Here is a 20,641-nt window from a genome sequence, read left to right as displayed (position 1 = left end):
AGCAAGCCCATGAGAGATTTTTTTTTCTTTATGCTTTAAAACACAAGGATCTCTGCTCTTGGCTTTCTGTTAGTTTGGCTGGGTTTCTGTGACCTGCCCACATGCAGGAGCAAGCACTGTGTGCCCCACTCGGGGGGAGCCCAGCCCAGGGCCTGTGTCCTAAAGACACGCCTGGCAAACTGCACCAGGGGCCTCCCGCTCTCTGCAGCCTTTGTCAAGTTAAAAGTCGTGTGAGTGGGGGTGTAATGTGAAAATAAATTATATGTTTATTATATATATATATACACACACACATATACATATCTGTATGTGTACTTTTGACCTAGTAATTACTCATCTGGGAACATAGTCTAAGGGGGGAAAAAAAGAAGTGTAAGCCCAGAAAATGATTTGTGTTCTAAGACATTCATCAGGTAATTTAAGATAGTGAATCCCTGGAAACAACCTCCACGCCCGACAGTCTCGAGGCAGTGAGTTAAAGCCAGGGCACCCCCAAGATGGAGTAAGATGTGCTAACACAGCAGCCCCTGGAGGACACGGGAGACGGGGCTGCACGAGCGAGCACGTGTACGCGTAGCGCACGAGGAGAGGGGGAGAGACTCCGGGACGCAGACTGACTGCGCGCACGGCAAAGTGCCAGGGCCAGGGGTCATTTCTGTATTTTCCAAATTTAGGCAATGCTGTGGGTTAATTAAATACTGGAGGAAAAAAAAGACTAAGTGTACTTAAAAATACACACTATATTTGCTGTCTTTGTTTTTTTTCCTTTTCTGATTCGTAGGCTCCCAGAGAGCTGGAGAGGTGCCAGTTGCTGCTTCACAAGCCCGCTGCCCCAACGAGGCTGTGGCCCACATAGGCATTTCCCGTTTGTCTCTGCCATGTTGCTCATCAAAGGAGAGCCACACGCGCCCCCAGGGAACAGCAGCCTCCCCTCGCCCCTCACAACCTCTCCTTCCTCTCCCAGCTCAGGATGCCCGTGGGAACGCCACCCTTCCCGCATGGATCTTCCCATCGCATTCCAGGGGAAGACAGGGGCTGGGGCAGCAGAGGACACGGCTGTTCACAGGGAACATCAAATTGCCGTGCAACCTGACAAACGGTTCAGGTCTGAATTGGCTGCTAGTAAGACCTCAGAGTGGGAAGAGGAAAAACTCTCTGTCCTCCAGAGGACATGCTAAGTCGCTTCAGTCGTGTCCAACTCTGTATGACCCCACAGACTGCAGCCCACCAGGCTCCTCCGCCCATAGGATTTTCCAGGCAAGAACACTGGAGTGGGTTGCCAACATGAGAGGACATTTAACAGATTTCTTTCAAAGAGCAAATGAACAAACACACTCTCGCCATTTGCGACTCTGATGAAGCAGATGAAGGACGGGGGGCTTCTTAAAAACGCCGCCTTGGAGAAAACAAACCAAGAGACTTGCTTCTCCCTAAAAGGACCGCAGATATTTCTGCTTCTCAAAATTATCTGGAGCCCTGGAGACTACGATCAGTAACACTCTGTCTCTTTAAGGGAGCAGATGGCCAGAGCACAGCATAGACACCTGTGAGAGCCTCCCACTTTGCAGGTGGGAGGAGACCGCGTCAGGCGGGCAGATCTTTCCCTGAAACGGCAGGGCAACGAGCTCTCCCTTTAGGTGGCACACCAGGCTGGGCTCAAGGCAAGGCTAACCAGGGAGAGTGCGGGGGACCCACGTGCATGGGGCCCTGGTGCATTTCATGGCAAGAACAGGCCCAGACTTCTGAAACTAGCCCAATACCGGCCTGCAGCAAGGCACCCCCAGGGGAGCGTCAGGGCCAGGCAGGGACTCAGGAAACAAGCTCCTCCTGAGCCACAGCAGGACCCGCCTCCCCCCACTGTGTGGTCAGGCCAAGCACTGAGGAAAGCACACACGACGTGTCACAAGGACGAGGAGAGAGTCGGAGTCAGCGGGCGAAGAGGGCTCCCTCTGCTGTCCCTGGGGCGGGCTGCCAGAACAGGCCCGCACCCTCAGCGGGCATGCACGCCCAGGAACCGCACGCTCTGCAGCGCAGACACCAGGACTCAACCTTCCCTGGCCCGTTCACTCTCAAATGCCGCCAGGCAAGAACTTCCAGAGGCAGGAAGCTGGACATGTGGGCCCAGGGGACACCGACCGCTATTCCTTATCGGGTCCTCCGTGGGGGCAGTGTGCAGGGGGTCCCGGGTAAGTGTGGGAAGAAAGAACACGTACCCGGCCAAAGCCGCAGAAGCAGCGCGGCAGTGAGAAGGCGCGTTTAGGGGGTTAACTCGGAAAGGAAACGAAGGAGTGATTACTCATTTGTTTTTCCAAGGTAATGGGCTCGTTAAGGCTCCAGCTGCACTACCAAAGTGACCGGGTGACGGGACAACTCTCCGACCCCTGAGACCTTACCAGTCCCCCAGACATGCCCAGATGCCCGTGACCTGCAGCCCAGATCCCAGGGCCAGGCCTGGAGTGCGGGCATCACAGAACATCAAGTGCGTCCTCCCAGAAACGACCCAACCTTGCGGAACCCTGCGGGCAGACGTGCTGACTGAAGAAGGCCTCCAAAGCCCGTCCACAGCAAAGGGAATTTCCAGAGACCCCCCAGAACAGACGCAGCCCTGATATGTGCGCGGGGCTGTTGCTCTTTGTGATGGGCTCGCGATGGTGAGAACGCTCCTTCTTACCTCTGTTTGATCTACTGACTCAGGCTTGTTGTCTCCTGGGAAACCCACGCAGGAAAGGTCAAAAATGGTTTTCTTCAGGTGCTGGTTGTCCGCATACAGCTCCTTCACCAGCTGGATAAGGTCGCCGACCTGGGAGATCAGAGCAGGAGAGGCCCGGCTACCCACAGGCACACTTCTGCCTCCTGGGGCCAAGGTTACTAAGCAGACCTCCCAGCATCACAGTCACAGAGAGCCAGGCGGCCTGACTCCAGGCTTCAGGCTCCCCCCACGTACAGTGAGAAGAACACCAGCATCTCTCTGTTCTAGCCCCAGAGATCCTGGGCAAGCTGCCTGGTCTAAGCCTCCATCTCCGCATCTGTAGAATAGGCTGCCACGCGAAGCACCCCATCCATGACAGGGTACAGGACCTCTGTCTTGCACTTGAGAGATTCTGGAGGAAAATCCCCAAGACTGACACTTCTGAGGCTGTGTTGGAGGTTTATTCTAGAGCCTCCACCTTCCTCTCTCTATGCCTATCTAGCGCTGTCCAGAACAACAGCAGTCTTCAGTTCCAAAGCAATTCATGGCAAGTGAAACACTCCCAAGAGCTTTAGCCAGTCATCCCTCACAAAAATCCCACAGAGGTGCACAGGCCGGTATGACTGTCCCCATTTGACAAGGAAAAGCCCGAGATATGAAGCAGCTCTCTGCCCGAGGTCCCAGAGCCGGGGTTCCGGGAGAATTCAGTGACGCACAACACTGGCCAGAGTGCCAGGTCAGCTGGGCAAGGGCAGCTGCCACACAAAGCAGAGCCAGGCCTGGACTCCCGGGCCAAGGCCCCTCCTTTAAGGCACAGGCCTTACAAGGTCAGGTACATGCGCAGCTGATCAGACACCGCCTGTATTTCCTGCAAGCTTCAAATCCCAGTGGTCAGTGACTTTCCAAACCCTTCTTCAAGGAGCAATCACTCGCCCCTGAAATAAGCGGGAAACCCCACCTCACCACACAGAGCAGGTGTCCCCTGCACACAAACGCAGCACCAATCAGATCCAACCCTGAGCAGGCGTCCCCTGCACCCAAACGCAGCGCCAGTCAGACCCAACCCTGAGCAGGCGTCCCCTGCACCCAAACGCAGCACCAATCAGACCCAACCCTGAGCAGGCGTCCCCTGCACCCAAACGCAGCACCAATCAGACCCAACCCTGAAGGAGGTTACAGAGGGAAGAGCAAGACAGTCTGATCCTGCAAACATCCACAGAGTGCCAGCCAAGGGAACCAGCTCCCGCCGGTGACACAGCCGTAGTAGGGACCAACCGTGGCTACGACCGTCTCTAGCTTCTTCATCCTCAGAACACGAACAGATGCCTCAGTGCGTCTTGCTGCATTCCTCTGAACTTGCCTAAACTCCTACACGTCTCCCTTTTATCTTTTCTGTACCTTATATCTGCTGTTTTTTCCTCTCCCTCTCTGCTGAGAAAGTTTTCTAGTTAAACTCCTCCTCATTGTCCAAAACCCACCTCAGGTCTCATCTCTGTTGAGACGCTTCCTCTGATCCGGGAAGGGCCTCCCTGCTCCCGCCCCCACCAGACAGATAACCGCTCTCCGCCTGCTGCCCTGCACCTCACATCTCTGCCTGTCACAGCCCCCTGGGCACTCACTCGGCAGTGGCACGGCTCAGACACACGTCCGTCTGCTCTGCCAGGATGTGACTTATTCCAAGACAGAATCTGACCCTGGCACACACAGGTGATCATTTCATAATAAACCACAGTGTCCTCTGAGTTCACACTTCCTCTTCTTATCAATGGCTCTTAGAGCCTTGAAATACTCAACCATCCTAACCACACCAATGATCAACACATGGAAAGACCTTTCCAAGTTTTAGGAAAGATTTATTGACCAAACCTGAACCTTTATTCTTTCAAAAACCATCTATTAACTCTCACTATATGTGCCAGGAAGGCACTGGGAAATCAGAAATAGATAAGATGCACTCACTTTAAGGTGTCCACGGCCTACGGGGCACACAGAAGAACAATCAGATAATTATAGATCAATACAGCAAGGACATCAGTGAAATCAAGTACAAGACGAGAGGAGGTTGACCAGAGGGAAAGAGGGCTAATTCCAGGGGGGATAGGGTGCTTCCTGGAGGAGAAGGGGCCTGGGTGGGGGTCCTCAAGCCTGAGAAAGAGTGCATCAGACACGGTGGCGGGGGGCCTCTCCAGGGAATGTACATGGAGAGAACAAAGACGGGCAGGGAGAGAGGCAACAGGGGCAGGGAGCAGGGCTTTCAGAACCTTACACCTCTGATCAGGAACCCAAGAGACAACAGATAACTAACAAAGCACTGAACGTTAATAAAGTCAATACCTTTTTCTTAAGCTCTTCTTGAGAAAAATGTTCCACTTGAAGCCGATTGTGTTCTTCAAGGCAAATACTCAGGTAAGATGTTTGATCACTATAAAATGAAAATGTTTCTTCTGCACCAAAAAAAAAAAAAGAAAGAAAGGAGGAGAGAAACAGAACATCAGAAGAAGATCCTTCCCAGACCTACCCCAGCACGGTCCATCTAAGGCACTCGGAGTTGGGTGAGGGGGCGGGAGGGGCGTGAGCACTCGTAGGGAGTTCAGTGCCCCACCTCTGGGGCAGAAGCACTCTTCCTGGGTCTCTACAGGCTGGTATCTCAATGTCCAGGCTCATCGTGGGCCGTAGGCTTTCCCTGGGGCCGATTCTAAATTATAACTGGCATATCGAGTGTTGTGTCTGCAGACCATTCTGAGTGGCACAAGTAAACGGTGATTTTTCAGTTTAAATAAGGGAGTGATTCTGTTTAGAAAAATCAGATGTGACCCTCAAGCGTAGAACTCTAGGGAAATAGAAAGTGCCTGATGTGTTTTTTCCCGGCTCCAGAGTCCAGCGTAGCAGCGAGTCCACACTGAGAGGAGAAACTGCCTGTGAGATCTGTGATGGGGAGTCTTGGGTCACCCGTGGAAGGCTCTGCTTTCTCTGAGCAAAGCTCACATTCTCACAGGGAGCGCGGGGGCAGAGAGGGGCCCGGCTATGCACTGAGGGGAGCAGATCCCGCTTAGCCCACGTGGGGAAGAGCTGATACGCTCCGAATGCTGTATCTTTACTTCAGAGTAAGACGCTGTTATCTGGACTTCAAAGGAAGATGTCCTGGCTCAAATCTGGGTGTCTTCACCTGTGATGTGATGTCAGCGCCTACTCTACCCGATGGGTTGACGGTCAGGATCAGGGGTGAGACGTTAAGAGCCTGCCGCTGCGCCTTGTATACAGCAAGTGCCCAAGACATGTTGACATGTCAGTCACCACTGCGATGACTGACGTTAAGCATACATGCCAGCACCCAGCGAGAGACACGGAAAGGCTGAAGATACCAACCCAGAGTCTAGCCAGGTTCTAGCCAGCACATGCAGGCCTCGTCGCTTCTATTGTGCCTGACTCTTTGCGACCCTATGGACAGTAGCCCACCAGGCCCCTTTGTCCATGGGATTCTCCAAGAATACTGGAGGGGGTTGTCATTCCCTTCTCCAGGAGATCTTCCCAACCCAGGGATCAAACCCAGGTCTCCGGCACTGCAGGTACGCTCTGCATCATCCGAGCCACCAGGGAAGCCTGGTTCCAGCCAGAGAGGGGGCCAAATGCTGCTGTCCTGAGCAGAGCAGGGCAGGCACCCGGGAACTCCCAGGGCGATTCGAAAAGCAGGCATCATGGGGCCCTCCCTAATCACGGCCCCTTGTGGTGACAACAGTTCGAAAAGCAGTGCTCCAGCAGGAAGCAGCAGTTTCACCCCCGTGCGTCTTCGCAGCGGGTGCCTGCGGAGGCCGGGCCCAGATGTTTGGGGCCATGAGGGCTGCTGATCCGGCAAAGGGGATGACGAGGCCCCGAGGTTATCTGGAGCTAGAAGTCACCCTCTGGGAACTAACACAACATGCTGGGCCCCAGTCGCCACCGGCCAAAGCCACCTGAGTCCAGACCAGAAGGGCAGCAGTAACACTGTCCCTGCAAAAAAGGCTCCCCAGACGAAAGCCCCAAGGTGCTGCGTCTCCTACCGAAGCCTGAGGACTCCTGCCAAGCTCAGCCACGGCCCTCCAAGTGCAAACGCCACGGGGAAACGCATGCAAGGGAGGGAGTACCTTCCCGCCGCCGGATCTCGCTGATCTGCTCCTCCAGGGCCTTCCGCAGGTGCTGGTACGAGAGCACGTCCCACTCCAGCCGCTTCCGCAGGGCGAAGACACTGCTCAACTCGGCCTGCAGGGCGCTGACGCTGGAAAAACAGATACCAGAATCTATAAAAGGTCTGCTCGTGCTGTAAGATGCAAACCCCCGCCAGCCTGCCTTTGATTTTTCTGTCATCTGTGAGGTGTTCGTCTTTTTTTTCTTTTTCTGGCTATAAAAGTAAATACAGGTTCAGAGAACACTTAAAATATAAAAGTGAAAAAAATGTTTTTAAATATAAAAGTACGAAAAAAGCAAAAATTACTACAACCCCAACATCAAAGAACACACGGCAGACTGTCTTCCCTCCAATCCTTCTCCCTGAGCATTGTTATGAGGTCGAAGTAGTGCTGGACACATAAAACTACATTGCGCATTGTTCATTTAAATGCCTCCCTCCGTTTTCAGAAATAATTTACAAGCGTCACTTTTAATGACTAAACAATATTAAATTGGGTAAAAGACCCAGCGTTTACTTTAAATCTTCCCCTATCAGTGAACATTTGGGTCCTTTCCCAAGTTTCTGCTCCAGAGGTAGCTAGGTAGAAATCATTTAACTCCTCGGAATGTTTCTCTGTTTGGAATACTGTCTTGCACAGGCTTGGGTATGGAAGGAAGCTCTGGAACGTCTGCTGTGTCACCCAAAAAGAGGTGGCGCTGGAGGTTAAGGGCGAAGGGCAAGAGGGATAAGAAAAAGAAAAGGGGAAGAGTGAGAGCTGATGACTGGAGGGAGTGAAGGATCGATCTAAGGCTTAACAAAAGACTAAAGTGGTGGGTTGGCCATTCACAGATGAAGAGTCAAATGGACTTTTGTTTGAGGGGTGGGACGATGCAACAATACGGTACTCACCTGCGCAGAGGGCTTCCATGAAACCAGCAACCCAGAGCTCAGGGGAGGCCCTGAGAAAGCCCACCTCCCAGAACCTACACTGACGGGGGAGGACCGTCCCCCCCCGGGGTTCTCTCCAGTGATGGGAACACCCTGTATCTGCACTGATGTGCATGGTACATCCACCAGTGGGTCGTGCCTACTGAGCATCTGAAAGGCGGCTACACACCGAGGCACCGAATGCCCAGTGTGTTAACTCAAATGTGCAGTCACACGGCTAGTGGCTGCCGGACTGCACAGCGTGCTTCCAGGCGGGGCCCCGCGGGGGAGCGTGCGGCAGGGGTCTGAACCTGCCCCACGGCTCCTGAGGGGACACGGGCTCCAGCAGACACCTGAGTAACATACGTACTGTTTCCCTCAAAGTTTCTGTGCCGAGAGGCTTGCTTCTCACCCAGGTCAGCTTCTGAAGACAGATTCCTCGCAGCAAGACTGGGTCAAAGCAAACGAACATGCTTTGCGACTACCGAAACGCCTTACCGAGTCAGAAAGCTTGTTTTAAATACCAAGAAATACGTCCCTCTGTCTTGCACGTGACCTTTTGTTCCCCGAGAAGGTCCATCAACACTTAGAAAATGTAGGAAAGAATTTATCAATGTGTGGAATTTTTTTTTTTTTTTTTTAGGGAGCAGGCCCATCAGCTTTCATCAGGTTGTTCTAGAGGGGTCCGCAGCCCCAAATGGTAAGGAGACGCTCTAAGATACGAGTGCCACAAACTCAAGTCCCCCTTCTCCTCCAGCGACTCCCTCCAGCTCCGTCCATCGAACTGCACAAAGAAATCAACATCTATTGGAAGGAAAACAAACCATCATGCCTAATCTCCTATGCTCGCTGCTTTGAAGATGGTTCATTGTGAGGCAGCCTCCTTGCCAGGGAAGGGGCCCACCCAGCAACTTGTACCTAGTTCCATTTCAAGACAATCATAATGATCAATTTGTAAGGCTGATGGAAAACCTCACAGAGGTGTCACAGCACGGCACTCGCTCGGATGCGGTCGTGCTGCAGACACATTTAACCAGGGGAAAAAAAAAGAAAGACTGCTTCAGCAAAGCTTCTGCGATGAGAGCTGGGAAGAGCTGACTGCTTCACTCCTTTCTCTGCTTTCTGACAGGGTGAAGAGCACACAGCTGCTCCTGTGTCTGTCATTCCTGTTTCCCCAACTCCAGGGTCCCTGCAAGGCGTGAGGAGTCGGTGGAACAAAAGGAGGTTCACTCAGAGAGGAAGGACCGCCCTGCGCCTTCATCCTCCCCTTCATCCTTCCAGGGAGGAGCCGGGAGGAGCCGGGGACGCCTGCCCCCAGGGCGCCAGCACTCACGGGCTCCAGGACCGTGGCGGTCAGCTCCCCTGCCTGACCTCCCCTGTAAAGCGGGCACAGCGCTTCTCCTTCAGGTGTTTCGAGGAGTCAGTGAGATGCCATAAGGGAAAGAGCTCAGCACAGTGCCTGACACACACAAAGATGCTCGATAAACATCACTTCCTTTCCTCCACGTAAGTTAATGACTCCCAAACAGCAGGTACTTACAAGCCCAACCTTCTGCGACTCGTGAGTCACAGCCACGATTTTCATCTGGAGAGGATTTAAGCCCTCCAGGGCACATGTGGCCGTATCTGGAGACAGCGCTGGTTGTCACAATCGGGGCAGGGGAGGGTGTCATTGCCACGCGGTGGCAAGAGCCAGAGCTGCCGCTAAACGTTCTACGATGCACCAGACGGGCTCAAAAGGCAAGAAGTTGATGTTAGTCACTAAGTTGTATCCAATCTTTTGTGACCCCGTGGACTATAGCCCAGCAGGCTCCTCTGTCCATGGGATTTCCCAGGCAAGAATACTGGAGTGGGCTGCCATTTCCTCCTCCGGGGGACCTCCCAACCCAGGGATCGAACCCGCGTCTCCTGCGTTGCAGGTGGCTTCTTCCACCACTGAGTCACCTGGGAAGCCCTTGACAAAAATGTATCTAGCCCCAAATCCCAACAGTGCTGAGAATGAGAAAATCTGAGTCACAGGCAAATACAAACTGCCCCCTGTCCTCAAGATGAGAGCTGTGCATAAGGGCCTCGGCCCAAGAGCCAGGGAGATCTGAGCTCTGAGAACCTTAAGTGTAGGGGCTTGGAAATACCCTTAACATCTCCGGGAGCAGACATCCATTTCTGTGACATGGGTCTGAAGTGTCGCTGTGAGGAATGAATCAGAAAGCTGTCCGTGGCCAGCTGCTCTCTCCCCACCCGCTCTTACCAACTTCAGTTACAAGTACGTCACCCATCTCGTCACCCACCTTTCGCTGCCAGTTTGCGGGGGAGAGCAGCCCTGAGGGCGGCTGAGCCCCTGAGCCCACAGCTCTGCCCTCTGGCTACAGCACGGTCTGAGGGCTCAAAGCCCCCTGCAAGCTGAGTGTGCGCACAACAGGACTCTGAGGCACACGGGCACTTCTCACATCACTGTTAGTCTTAACAAGCGTTACATCTATCGAGTGTTTCCTCTGTGCCGGGAATCAGGACTTCACATTATCAGCATCATGTTTTAAACAACCCTCTACGGCAGGCAGGGAGGTAGGAAAACAGGTAGGTCTGTAGGCAGGGCAATCTCAAAGCACAAATATTGACAGATATCTTGAGGCTCGGGGTGAAAAGTGACTTATCCAGGAGCTGAGAGTTGCTGAATGCATTTCGACTCTGAAGATGAACAGGAAACCTTTTAAGCATCGCTGTTAGACGCGGTCCTGGCCCGCCCGGGTGCCACGCACATTTTGATTCATTAAGGAAGAGCCTGCAGAACTCAGAGCCGCCACCTGTGATGCTGAGGAGGGTGACGGCAGTCGTTTCTACCCACAGAGCCTCTGGGCACCCAGAGTCAGGGCGGGCGCCACGATTAAGCCTGCTTTACCCACTCCCCACCTGAGGCCCCCAGACTACTCGACCCCACCCCAGGTGAAAATGACCAGCAGCAGAGTTAAAGAAGCTCCCTTTCAGAGTGAGGCTGACTCCAGAATTTCATCAGCATGTTTTCATTTTCCTTAAAACTCACTTCAGATTAAAAATCCTGGACATTATCTCAATGTAGAAGAGTTGGGGGCAGGAGAAAGTGAAGTCGCTCAGTCGTGCCCGACTCTTTGCGACCCCATGGACTGTAGCCTACCAGGCTCCTCCCTCCACAGGATTCTCCACCAAGACTACTGGAGTGGGTTGCCATTTCCTTCTCCAGGGGATCTTCCCGACCCAGGGATCAAACCCGGGTCTCCTGCATTCCAGGCAGACACTTTAACCTCTGAGCCACCAGGGAAGCCCAGGGGGCAGGAGAGGGGGTACTTTAAAGAGGGATTTCATCCACTGAGTATCTCCCGAGGGCCTACTGCGTGCCAGCCCCTGCAACAAGCACTGGGATACACGGACAGCAGAGAGGGCGCTGGCCCACAGGCGCTGATGGCCGGAAGAGGCGGCCAGCCATCGCAGACCGGTGACGGAGGGACAGGAGGGCCATCGTGAGGGCAGAAACGCAGAGGGGCGCCTGTCCTGGGGGCTCGTGCGGGCCTCCCGACAAGGGGGGGTCCTCGAATGCTCGAGGATGAGTAGGGGGCAGAGCAGGGTGCAGAAGCCCACTGAAGGCAGAGGCAGGGAACCCGGCCCCGGGGACAGCGAGGACTCTACATATGACAGCTCAGCTGGTGAAGGATCCACCTGCACTGCAGGAGACGCTGGTTCGATTCCTGGGTTGGGAAGATCTGCTGGAGAAGGCATAGGCTGCCCACTCCAGTATTCTTGGGCTTCCCTTGTGGCAAAAGACAAGGAGCGGTGAAGGGTGAGTTTCCTCAACCTTTTATGATGGAAAACTTTAGACACAAACAGATGAAGACAAGCTGACGTCATGAGCCCCCACCCACCCGCAGCCTGCCATGACATCCGGGGGCCGAGGCCAGTCGTCCTCTGTCGGCATGCCCGCCCGCCCCATCCGCTTCTGTGCAGCCATGAAACGAAGCCCAGACGTTGATACCCTTCCACCTGTCACCATCCCACCATGCAGAGAGGTGACCTCTGCACAGGAGAAATCACTGAGGCCAGCCGGGGCTGGGCCCAGAGGGACCCAGGGGTGTCAGCTGCCTGGACCCGACCAGGGTGGGAGCCAGGCCGCCAGCCGACCGTCAGCGTTCTCACCATGCCTCTCGGCACCACCCCGTCGCGGCAGTCCTGTGAGGACACAGGCCACGCCAGGACAGACACGCCACCATCACTCATCACCCGCGAGACTTCAGACAAGTCATCTCACCTCCCCAAGTCTCCATGGCCTTATTATGGAAAACAGGGCCAGTAATGCCATTTACCTCTCAGAGCGGCAGTGGGGGTCACGAGAGGTAACCCACATGGAGGCACTTTCTGTATCCATAATAAGGTCTGGTAAAAACCTGAGTAATTAGTATTAATGATATTTTTATCCTATGTGCGTGCTAAGTTGTTTCGGTCGTGTCCGACTCTGTGCAAGCCTATGAACTGTAGCCCACCAGGCTCCTCTGTCCATGGGATTCTCCAGGCAGGAATACTGGAGTGGGTTGCCATTTCCTTCTCCAGGGGTCCTCCCCACCCAGGGATCGAACCCGTGTCTCGTACATCTTCTGCAATGCCAGGTGAGTTCTCCACCACTAGCACCACCTGGGAAGCCCTTTTATCCTATATTTGTTGCCAAAAAAATCATACTGCTCTTGCTAGGAAACAGGAATACCTGATTTTAAAAAGGCAATCCCTGTCCAAGTATCTTAAGCTTCCTAAGCAAAGTGGGAAGTCTCTGCTGCCTCAGAAACTGGCAGCATTTATTCAAAATACGTGCATGTGCTGTATGTGTGTCACGGCCAAACAGAAACGCTTACCTGTCTGAGTCCTGCAGAGATTTTACCAGGTGTGCGTAGATGTCCCGTTCTTTCTTCACGACCTGAATCAGCTCTTCATAGCTTAACTGTTGCTTTTCCTGAAAATGACACGGGGCATCTGACATTAAGAGAAGAATTCTGAAAGAGCGCATCCTTACACTATGCAAACATATGTGGACGCTTCTGGTGTGTAAATCCAAACAAAGGTGATCCCCCGTGCCAGGCTCTGGATCAGGCCGCAGTCGGAGAGCGCCACCTGCAGGCGGAGTGGGGAACGACCGCCCACAGCAGAGGCGGCCGCGTGCAGGGCTCGTCCACAGTGGGCACGTTAGCTGCTGCGGAAGGGGCATCTTGCTGCCTGGCTGCCCTCGGTGAGACCGCACCCCCACAGAGCTGCAGGCCGTCGTTCTCACAACACTACGAAGGCTGCCTTTCCACGTGTGTTCTTACTCCCAAGAAAAGAAATTCCTCAAACAAAACCTGACAATATTAGGGACAGGGACTTACAGGGAAATAGAAGCGGTCGGGGGGGCATGCTTCCACGGCGCTGTGAGCAGACTGGTGACAAAGAGATCCAGCGTGGACCTCTGCCACTTGCTAGCTATGTGACCTCAGCTAACAGCTTTGCAAACCTCTGAGATTCAGGCTCCTCGTTTACGAAGCGGTATGTAATTTTATGAATTCCAGAAATGTGAAGCTTTTTTTACAGTTCAGATCTTGGCTCTGGCACTTACCAGTTCTGGGGCCTCAAGAAGCTACTTACTAGAGCCACTTGAAAAATGGTGAGAAAGAGTCACCACTTCACAGAGTTATAAGCAGATAAAAGTTCAATTGTGTGCTGGAGGAACCAAGGATCCCAGGGGAAGAGGCCAATTCAAGTACTGATGCAAGAAAAGTCAAAACCAATCCATGTCCACAGCATTCTGCCACATCAGAACACACGGAAGTGCTTAAATAATGGAGCATTGTCAAAAGGATACAGGAGCCAGTTTGAAAAGGCCAAGCCTGGGACAATTTGAGCATCAAAATAACGACCGTAACAGATACAACCCCCTGAGTAAAACCGAAGTTCACGTCCACAGGGCCATGGGTAAATTAGCAGATGGGAAGAAGAGCAGGCTTTTCCTTACAGAGAAACGCCTAACAAATGGGGAAGAAATGATGCAGTTAGAAGAACCGCCGTTTGTAACCATCACGGCACTAAACAGCTCCGCCTCCATAAAAGGAGGCTGAAGCTGAGGGGCAAGAGTTTGAAGATCGGAGAACTTACCTAACTCAGAATGCCTCCCCTCAAATACTAATCACAAAGGAAAAAAGAGCAACTGCGTAGTCGAGAGACCAGGCAGACATCATCCTCACAGGTACCCAAGTCAGCAGGGCCAGGAAAGGGACAAGTCTAAGCCACGTGCCGTCGGACAGGACACGCTGAGAACTCAGCCTCGCTCCCGGGACACCCTGCCAGAGAGGCCTCAGCTGAATCCTGTCACCAGGAAGCGTCGCGCAGACCCACCTGAAGGATGCGCCACCGGAGGCCTGGCCTGGACACTTCGGAAGTCTCAGGGCCATGAGCGTCAAAAAGACCGAAGACGAAAGACTGTGAGACGCAGCGCGTGACCCTGAACCGGCCCCTGCGGTGAGGAAGGGCGCTAGCGGGCCAGCGGGAGAGACGCGCACGAGCCCGAGGGGCGGCAGCGGCGCAGGTCCCCGCCGGCCCCTGGCGTGACGGCCGCGTGGCGTCACACGGGGCTGCGTCCCCTCGTCCGGGAGCGCACACTCGAGTACTTTATTCTCATAATTTGCTTATAAATCTGAAATTATTTCAAAATAAGAAGAAAAAGTAAAAGGAAAGGAAAGTTAATGTGTGCACAACCCCTGGCATAGACGAGGTGCCCGAATGCCAGGAAGACACCTGGTCTGTGCAGAGAGGGGCTGCAAACGGTCCTCATGTTTCACGTGGCCTGAGCCTGGCTCCTAAAGCTCAGGTAACGTCCTGAGACGGCGCTTCCGACCCCGACGGACACTCAAACATGAGGCAGGGGGAAAAGTTCCATCTTTATCTCCACTCACCTCTACCTGAGGTTTAGCATTTTCTTCACTGAGGAGCTGAAGGACACTGCTGCTGCCACGCACCCCAGCAGGACAGCACCAGTGCTCTCCCGAGATCTGGTCAGCAGAAGAAACACAGGCACTTGGTACACACTGCGGGCATCTCAAAACATTTATTCCCATCACTACTTCAAAACTACCACAGTCACCGCTCGCCACTCGAAAGCGGCACCAGTTTTTTGTATTTACAGCCAACTTCTCATATTTTGATAATCAAATTTCAAAATAACTGGTTTCCTTTATAAACCTGTGCACGTATTTTCCGCATATAAATACTTTTCCAGGGAAGAAGGCCTTGGCTCCAGCAGATTACCAAAGGGATGCAGAGGGCAAAAAGGTTAGGAGCCCATGACCTGGGAGAACGCTGCTATGCTTCCAGACCTGAACCAAAAAAAATACCACCAAGGTCAAGGCAACCCTGCCAATGAAAGGTTTCAAATGCTAAACCACTTGTTGGGTCATGAGAAGTCAGCCACCCACACCGCTAGAAAGGTCAGGCCCTTTTGTAATTCATGTCACAGGTCAGTGGCTCAAGGTGTGCCCAGCTGCCTCCGTACACAGTCCTCAGCACCAGCTGCCACAGGTACACATCATGCGCGCAGACGGAGGGCCCTGGGGAGCGCCTGCGAGGAACTTGCCAGGGTATCCAGACGAAGAGGCCGTCAGCCATGGTGCTAAGCGCTCTCTAGCATTTTCCCATGTAATCCTCACAAGCCAGTGGGCTCAAGGCCTTACCACTCTCCCCGTTTTGGTGATGAGGGAACCGAGGCACGGAGTCACAGTGGGGAGGCAGAGTGTGGACCCAGGCGGCCAGGATCCAGAGCCTGAGCCCTTCAATCTACCCATGAATGACCCACGATGGATGCAAAGCCCTGGGAGCTTGGGGAATATGACGCAGTCACCGTCAGCCACATTAAAGGCTAGCCGACACCGACAAGGAAAATTAGAGAGCCTACTACGCCTTGAGCGTCTACCGTGAGAGGCAGGGATGGTTAAGAGCCTGTGACCGTCCTTATTAGCTGTGTGAACTTGAACAAGTCACTCAGCTTCTCTGCACTTCCATATCCTCACCTATAAACAGAGGGAATAATTCTACATACTTCACAGGGCTGTGAAAGAGATGAGCTGAGCTAATCTGCACGAGACTCTCGCGCTGACGCCCAGCACGGAGTAAACACGTGGTGAGCGTCAGCTGTAGTCACCAGTGCCACACCCCAGGCCGGGTCCGTCACACAGGGCATCTCCAATGGCGACAACCAGCCCAGCAGGCGCATCAGCCTTCCTACCGCGCAGATGAATAAACTGATTCTCCGAGAGGACAGGTCGCGGTTTTGAGTCCACTCAGCAATTAAGTGGCAGTCAGAATGTGTGCTTAGGTACATAATAAACCGAGAAGGACTAGGAAGAAAGATGAGTAAACATGGACCTTGGGTGGGTGGATGGTACAGACTCCAGCTGTAGGATGGACGCACCCAGGGAAAGAACCCCGACCCTGGGGGCCTGACCTGGATTGCTCTGAGCCGGGGTGGAAGCCCCAGAAGACCGCCCGCTGGGGTGCGGGGCCTGGGGCCCAGCTGGGCCCCTTCCCCTCCTTCCGGCAGCCGCTGCTCGCCTCGGCCTCCACTCTCCACCTGCCAGCTGGCCACACCTGTGCTCCCTTTCCTGGCCTTCCGTCTCCACGGAGCCAGGAAACCCCTCCACCTGGGCTCCCCAGGGGGAACAGCCCCTCCTCCTTGGAGACCACGCTCCAGCAGGCAGCCCCCTCCAGGAACACCCTTCTCACACCTTTAACCCTGGTCCAGCCCCGAGGCATCCAATTCACCTTCACCCACAGCCCGTGGACCAACCGCGTGTTCACAGGCCTGCGGACCCCTCGGGGCAAGGGGTCATCCTGAGCCAGGCACACTGCTTGGCACAGGTCAAATGCTGCCACAGATGCTGAAATGCTGAGTACAAAGGTACAAGGCGAACACAGGGACCAATGTGAGTCTGAAGAGGAGAGACCCCTGTGGATATTCTGCATAATGGAAGTCAGAGTGAGGCAGCGTCTTCCCAGAAGCAAATCGCTCAACCATGTTAAACAAATGAACTCTTTGGAGCCGTCTGGGTCCCATTTCATACATCACCTATTCCCCAGCGTTGAATCATGCCCGATTAGAGTGAAGTCATCTGGCTCCCTGGGCAGAGCTGAACACCACGGATCTCCTTGGCACAGAAGCAGAGGGCCAGGTGGCCCGAGGGGGATCACAAGGAGCCCCTGCCCCTACCCTCCACCCTGCCCCTCCACACCAGGCAGAGCCCTGGAGAACAGGCCCTTTGGTACCTGTGAGTCTCCAGGACGTTCCCAATACACACTCCCTTTCATTGCTGTTTTGCTCAAACTCTTCAGCCTTGGATCCTACAGCCTGCCGTCAAAAGCAGTTTAACTGATGCCCGTATGTTATTTCTAATCATCTCAGGAGGTAGCGTGTAACTCCCCATTTTACAGATTAGGAAGGTGAGTTCAGAGAGGAGGTGACTTACCCAAGGTCACAGAGTTAACAAGCAGCAGAGCTGACAGGCCGACACCAAAGCCGAGGCACTGTCTGCTCTACCAGTTTCCTCAGTGACTTGAAGGAAACACATGGAATGCCCAGACCTCAGTCTGGAGAGGCGCAGACACGTGAAGAGTAAGCTTAATCGCTCACTCCTTGGTAATCAGGGCAATTCAGTAGCCTGGTAGATAGAGGCTGGTCGATTTCAGGAGCTATGTCACAGCTCTGCAACAAAGACATTTGTTTTACTACTCGGGAAATTGAGCAGTGATGTCCCAACCATGTCAACAGCCAACCTATAAATCTCTGGCTGCGGCAAGTTAAACATGGTCAGTATGTTTTACTCTCTGTCCTTCAATTCCCTGACCATCCAGCTTTAATTCTCAGGATCACACATGATTAGAAGGAAAACAGACTGCCCAGAGTCAGTGGAGACGTCATGACAGCCTCAAGTTCTTCATAGAAACGGGTAGAGAATAAAAAGTCAACACAAAACAGCCAAGGGCAGAGCAAGAAAAAAAAAAAAATCCACGTTTTCTACAAAGAAAGAACTACAATCTGAAAAGAACACCTTTCTCAGGAGGAAACATACTGTCGGCTGCAGCAGCTGGGGTTTCTTAAACCGACACCTAGAAATCTCCAGTCCCTAAATGATCAGTTATAATCTTTTATCCTCAATTTGCAATCACTCTTGCAGAACAGAATTAAAACCTTTGCTAAAATACGTAAGTATCTTTGCAGTCATTCACACATCACCAGGATCTAAAATACAACTGCAGAGCCCACGGGGTGACTTTATACTTGTGGTTCTAAGACATATAGAAACCATTAGCACAAAAGACTGAAGACAAGCGGACACAGACGATCAAACTGGAGACACGGAATTTCACGGCACTCAACAGTCCAACAAATTCAGAAATGCTTTGTTCAACATTTACACCACTGTTTACATCTTTAAAATATGATTCATAATAGTAAAGTTTAACTAAATATATTCAAATGAGTGACGATCTGTCCATCTAGAAAACCTGATGGGCTGCTATCTTATTTCAAAACAAACTGTGCCTCATGAAAAGATGCTCAATATCACTAATCATTAGAAACATGCAAATCAAAACTACAATAAGGTATGACCTCAAACCAATCAGAATGGCCACCATTACAAGGTCTACAGATAATAAATCCTGGAGAAAGTGCGGAGAAAAAAAAAATCCTCCTATACTGTTTGTCGGGGTATAAAATTGGTGCAGCAGTGGGGAGAAAGGTAGGAGAAGCCTTAAAAACCTAAAACAGAGCTGCCATGCGATCCAGCACTCCCACCCCCGACAAACGTCCAGAGAAAACCCTAACCTGAACGGGCACACGCGCCCATGTCCACAGCAGGCAAGCTGGACGCCCATCGCTGAGAGGATGAAACAGACGTGGCGCGTGTGTACACACGTGCACACACCTTATGTGGGGTGTGTGTGTGTGTGTGTGAGTGTGCATGTAGCTGTGTGTGTATACACACACACACACACACACACACATATATGTACACATCTTCAGTGGTGTATATATGTGTGTGTGTGTGTGTATGTAGCTTCCAGAAGAACATCTATCTCTGTTTTATTGACTATGCCAAAGCCTTTGACTGTGTGGATCACAATAAACTGTGGAAAATTCTAAAAGAGATGGGAATACCAGACCACCTGACCTGCCTCTTGAGAAACCTATATGCAGGTCAGGAAGCGACAGTTAGAACTGGACATGGAATAACAGACTGGTTCCATAAAGGAAAAGAAGTACGTCAAGGCTGTATATTGTCACCCTGCTTATTTAATGTATATGCAGAGTACATTATGAAGTTAAAAGACGCTTACTCCTTAGAAGAAAAGTTATGACCAACCTAGATAGTATATTCAAAAGCAGAGACATTACTTTGCCAACAAAGATCCGTTTAGTCAAGGCTATGGTTTTTCCAATGGTCACGTATGAATGTGAGAGTTGGACTATAAAGAAAGCTGAGCGCCAAAGAATTGATGCTTTTGAACTGTGGTGTTGGAGAAGACTCTTGAGAGTCCCTTGGACTGCAAGGAGATCCAACCAGTCCCTTCTAAAGAAGAACAGCCCTGGGTGTTCTTTGGAAGGAATGATGCTAAAGCTGAAACTCCAGTACTTTGGCCACCTCATGAGAAGAGTTGACTCATTGGAAAAGATCCTGATGCTGGGAGGGACTGGGGGCAGGAGCAGAAAGGGACAACAGAGGATGAGATGGCTGGATGGCATCACTGACTCAATGGATGTGAGTTTGAGTGAACTCCGGGAGATGGTGATGGACAGGGAGGCCTGGCGTGCTGCGATTCATGGGGTCGCAAAGAGTCGGACACGACTGAGCGACTGAACTGAACTAACTGAGACTACATCATGAGAAACTCTGGACTGGAAGAAACACAGGCTGGAATCAAGATTGCTGGGTGAAATATCAATAATAACCTCAGATATGCAGATGACACCACCCTTATGGCAGAAAGTGAAGAGGAACTAAAAAGCCTCTTGATGAGAGTGAAAGAAGAGAGTGAAAAAGTTGGCTAAAAGCTCAACATTCAGAAAACTAAGATCATGGCATCTGGTCCCATCACTTCATGGGAAATAGATGGGGAAACAGTGTCAGACTTTATTTTTTTGGGCCCCAAAATCACTGCAGATGGTGACTGCAGCCATGAAATTAACAGACGCTTACTCCTTGGAAGAAAAGTTAAGACCAACCTAGATAGCATATTCTAAAGCAGACATTACTTTGTCAACAAAGGTCCGTCTAGTCAAGACTATGGTTTTTCCAGTAGTCACGTATGGATGTGAGAGTTGGACTGTGAAGAAGGCTGAGCACTGAAGAATTGATGCTTTTGAAGTGTGGTGTTGGAGAAGACTCTTGAGAGTCCCTTGGACTGCAAGGAGATCCAACCAGTCCATTCTGAAGGAGATCAGCCCTGGGATTTCTTGGGAAGGACTGATGTTGAAACTGAAACTCCAATAATTGAACCACCTCATGTAAAGAACTGATTCATTGGAAAAGAATCTGATGCTGGGAGGGATTGGGGGCAAGAGGAGAAGGAGACGAGAGGATGAGATGGCTGGATGGCATCACTGACTCGATGCACATGAGTTTGAGTGAACTCCGGGATTTGGTGATGAACAGGGAGGCCTGGCGTGCTGCGATTCATGGGGTCGCAAAGAGTCGGACACAACTGAGCGACTGAACTGAACTGACTGATACATATGTATATGTAAGAGAATATTACTCGGCCATAAAAAAGAATGAAATAATTCCATCTGCAGCAACGTGGATGGACCTAGAGATTTTCATACTGAGTGACGTCAAAGACAAGTATCA

The 20,641-nt window shown here is 52.2% G+C and overlaps 1 protein-coding gene across 25 annotated transcripts in view; it reads right to left on the bottom strand.

Annotated features, from left to right (window-relative positions):
- CDK5RAP2 (CDK5 regulatory subunit associated protein 2) overlaps positions 1–20,641 on the bottom strand; it is a 184,064-nt gene that overhangs the window by 72,341 nt on the left and 91,082 nt on the right. For all 25 annotated transcript variants that reach the window (XM_069575238.1, XM_069575236.1, XM_069575242.1 and 22 more), the window contains 4 exons: positions 12,629–12,726; positions 6,811–6,941; positions 5,024–5,133; positions 2,672–2,800 (listed from right to left, as the gene is read on the bottom strand). In XM_069575238.1, the coding sequence (XP_069431339.1) occupies positions 2,672–2,800; positions 5,024–5,133; positions 6,811–6,941; positions 12,629–12,726 (468 nt within the window). The remainder of the gene's footprint in view (positions 1–2,671; positions 2,801–5,023; positions 5,134–6,810; positions 6,942–12,628; positions 12,727–20,641) is intronic.

Source organism: Ovis canadensis, chromosome 2, assembly GCF_042477335.2.
Source record: "Ovis canadensis isolate MfBH-ARS-UI-01 breed Bighorn chromosome 2, ARS-UI_OviCan_v2, whole genome shotgun sequence".
NCBI lineage: Eukaryota > Metazoa > Chordata > Mammalia > Artiodactyla > Bovidae > Ovis > Ovis canadensis.
Note: the sequence above shows the minus strand (reverse complement) of the source record. Positions and strands in the feature narration are given on the sequence as shown.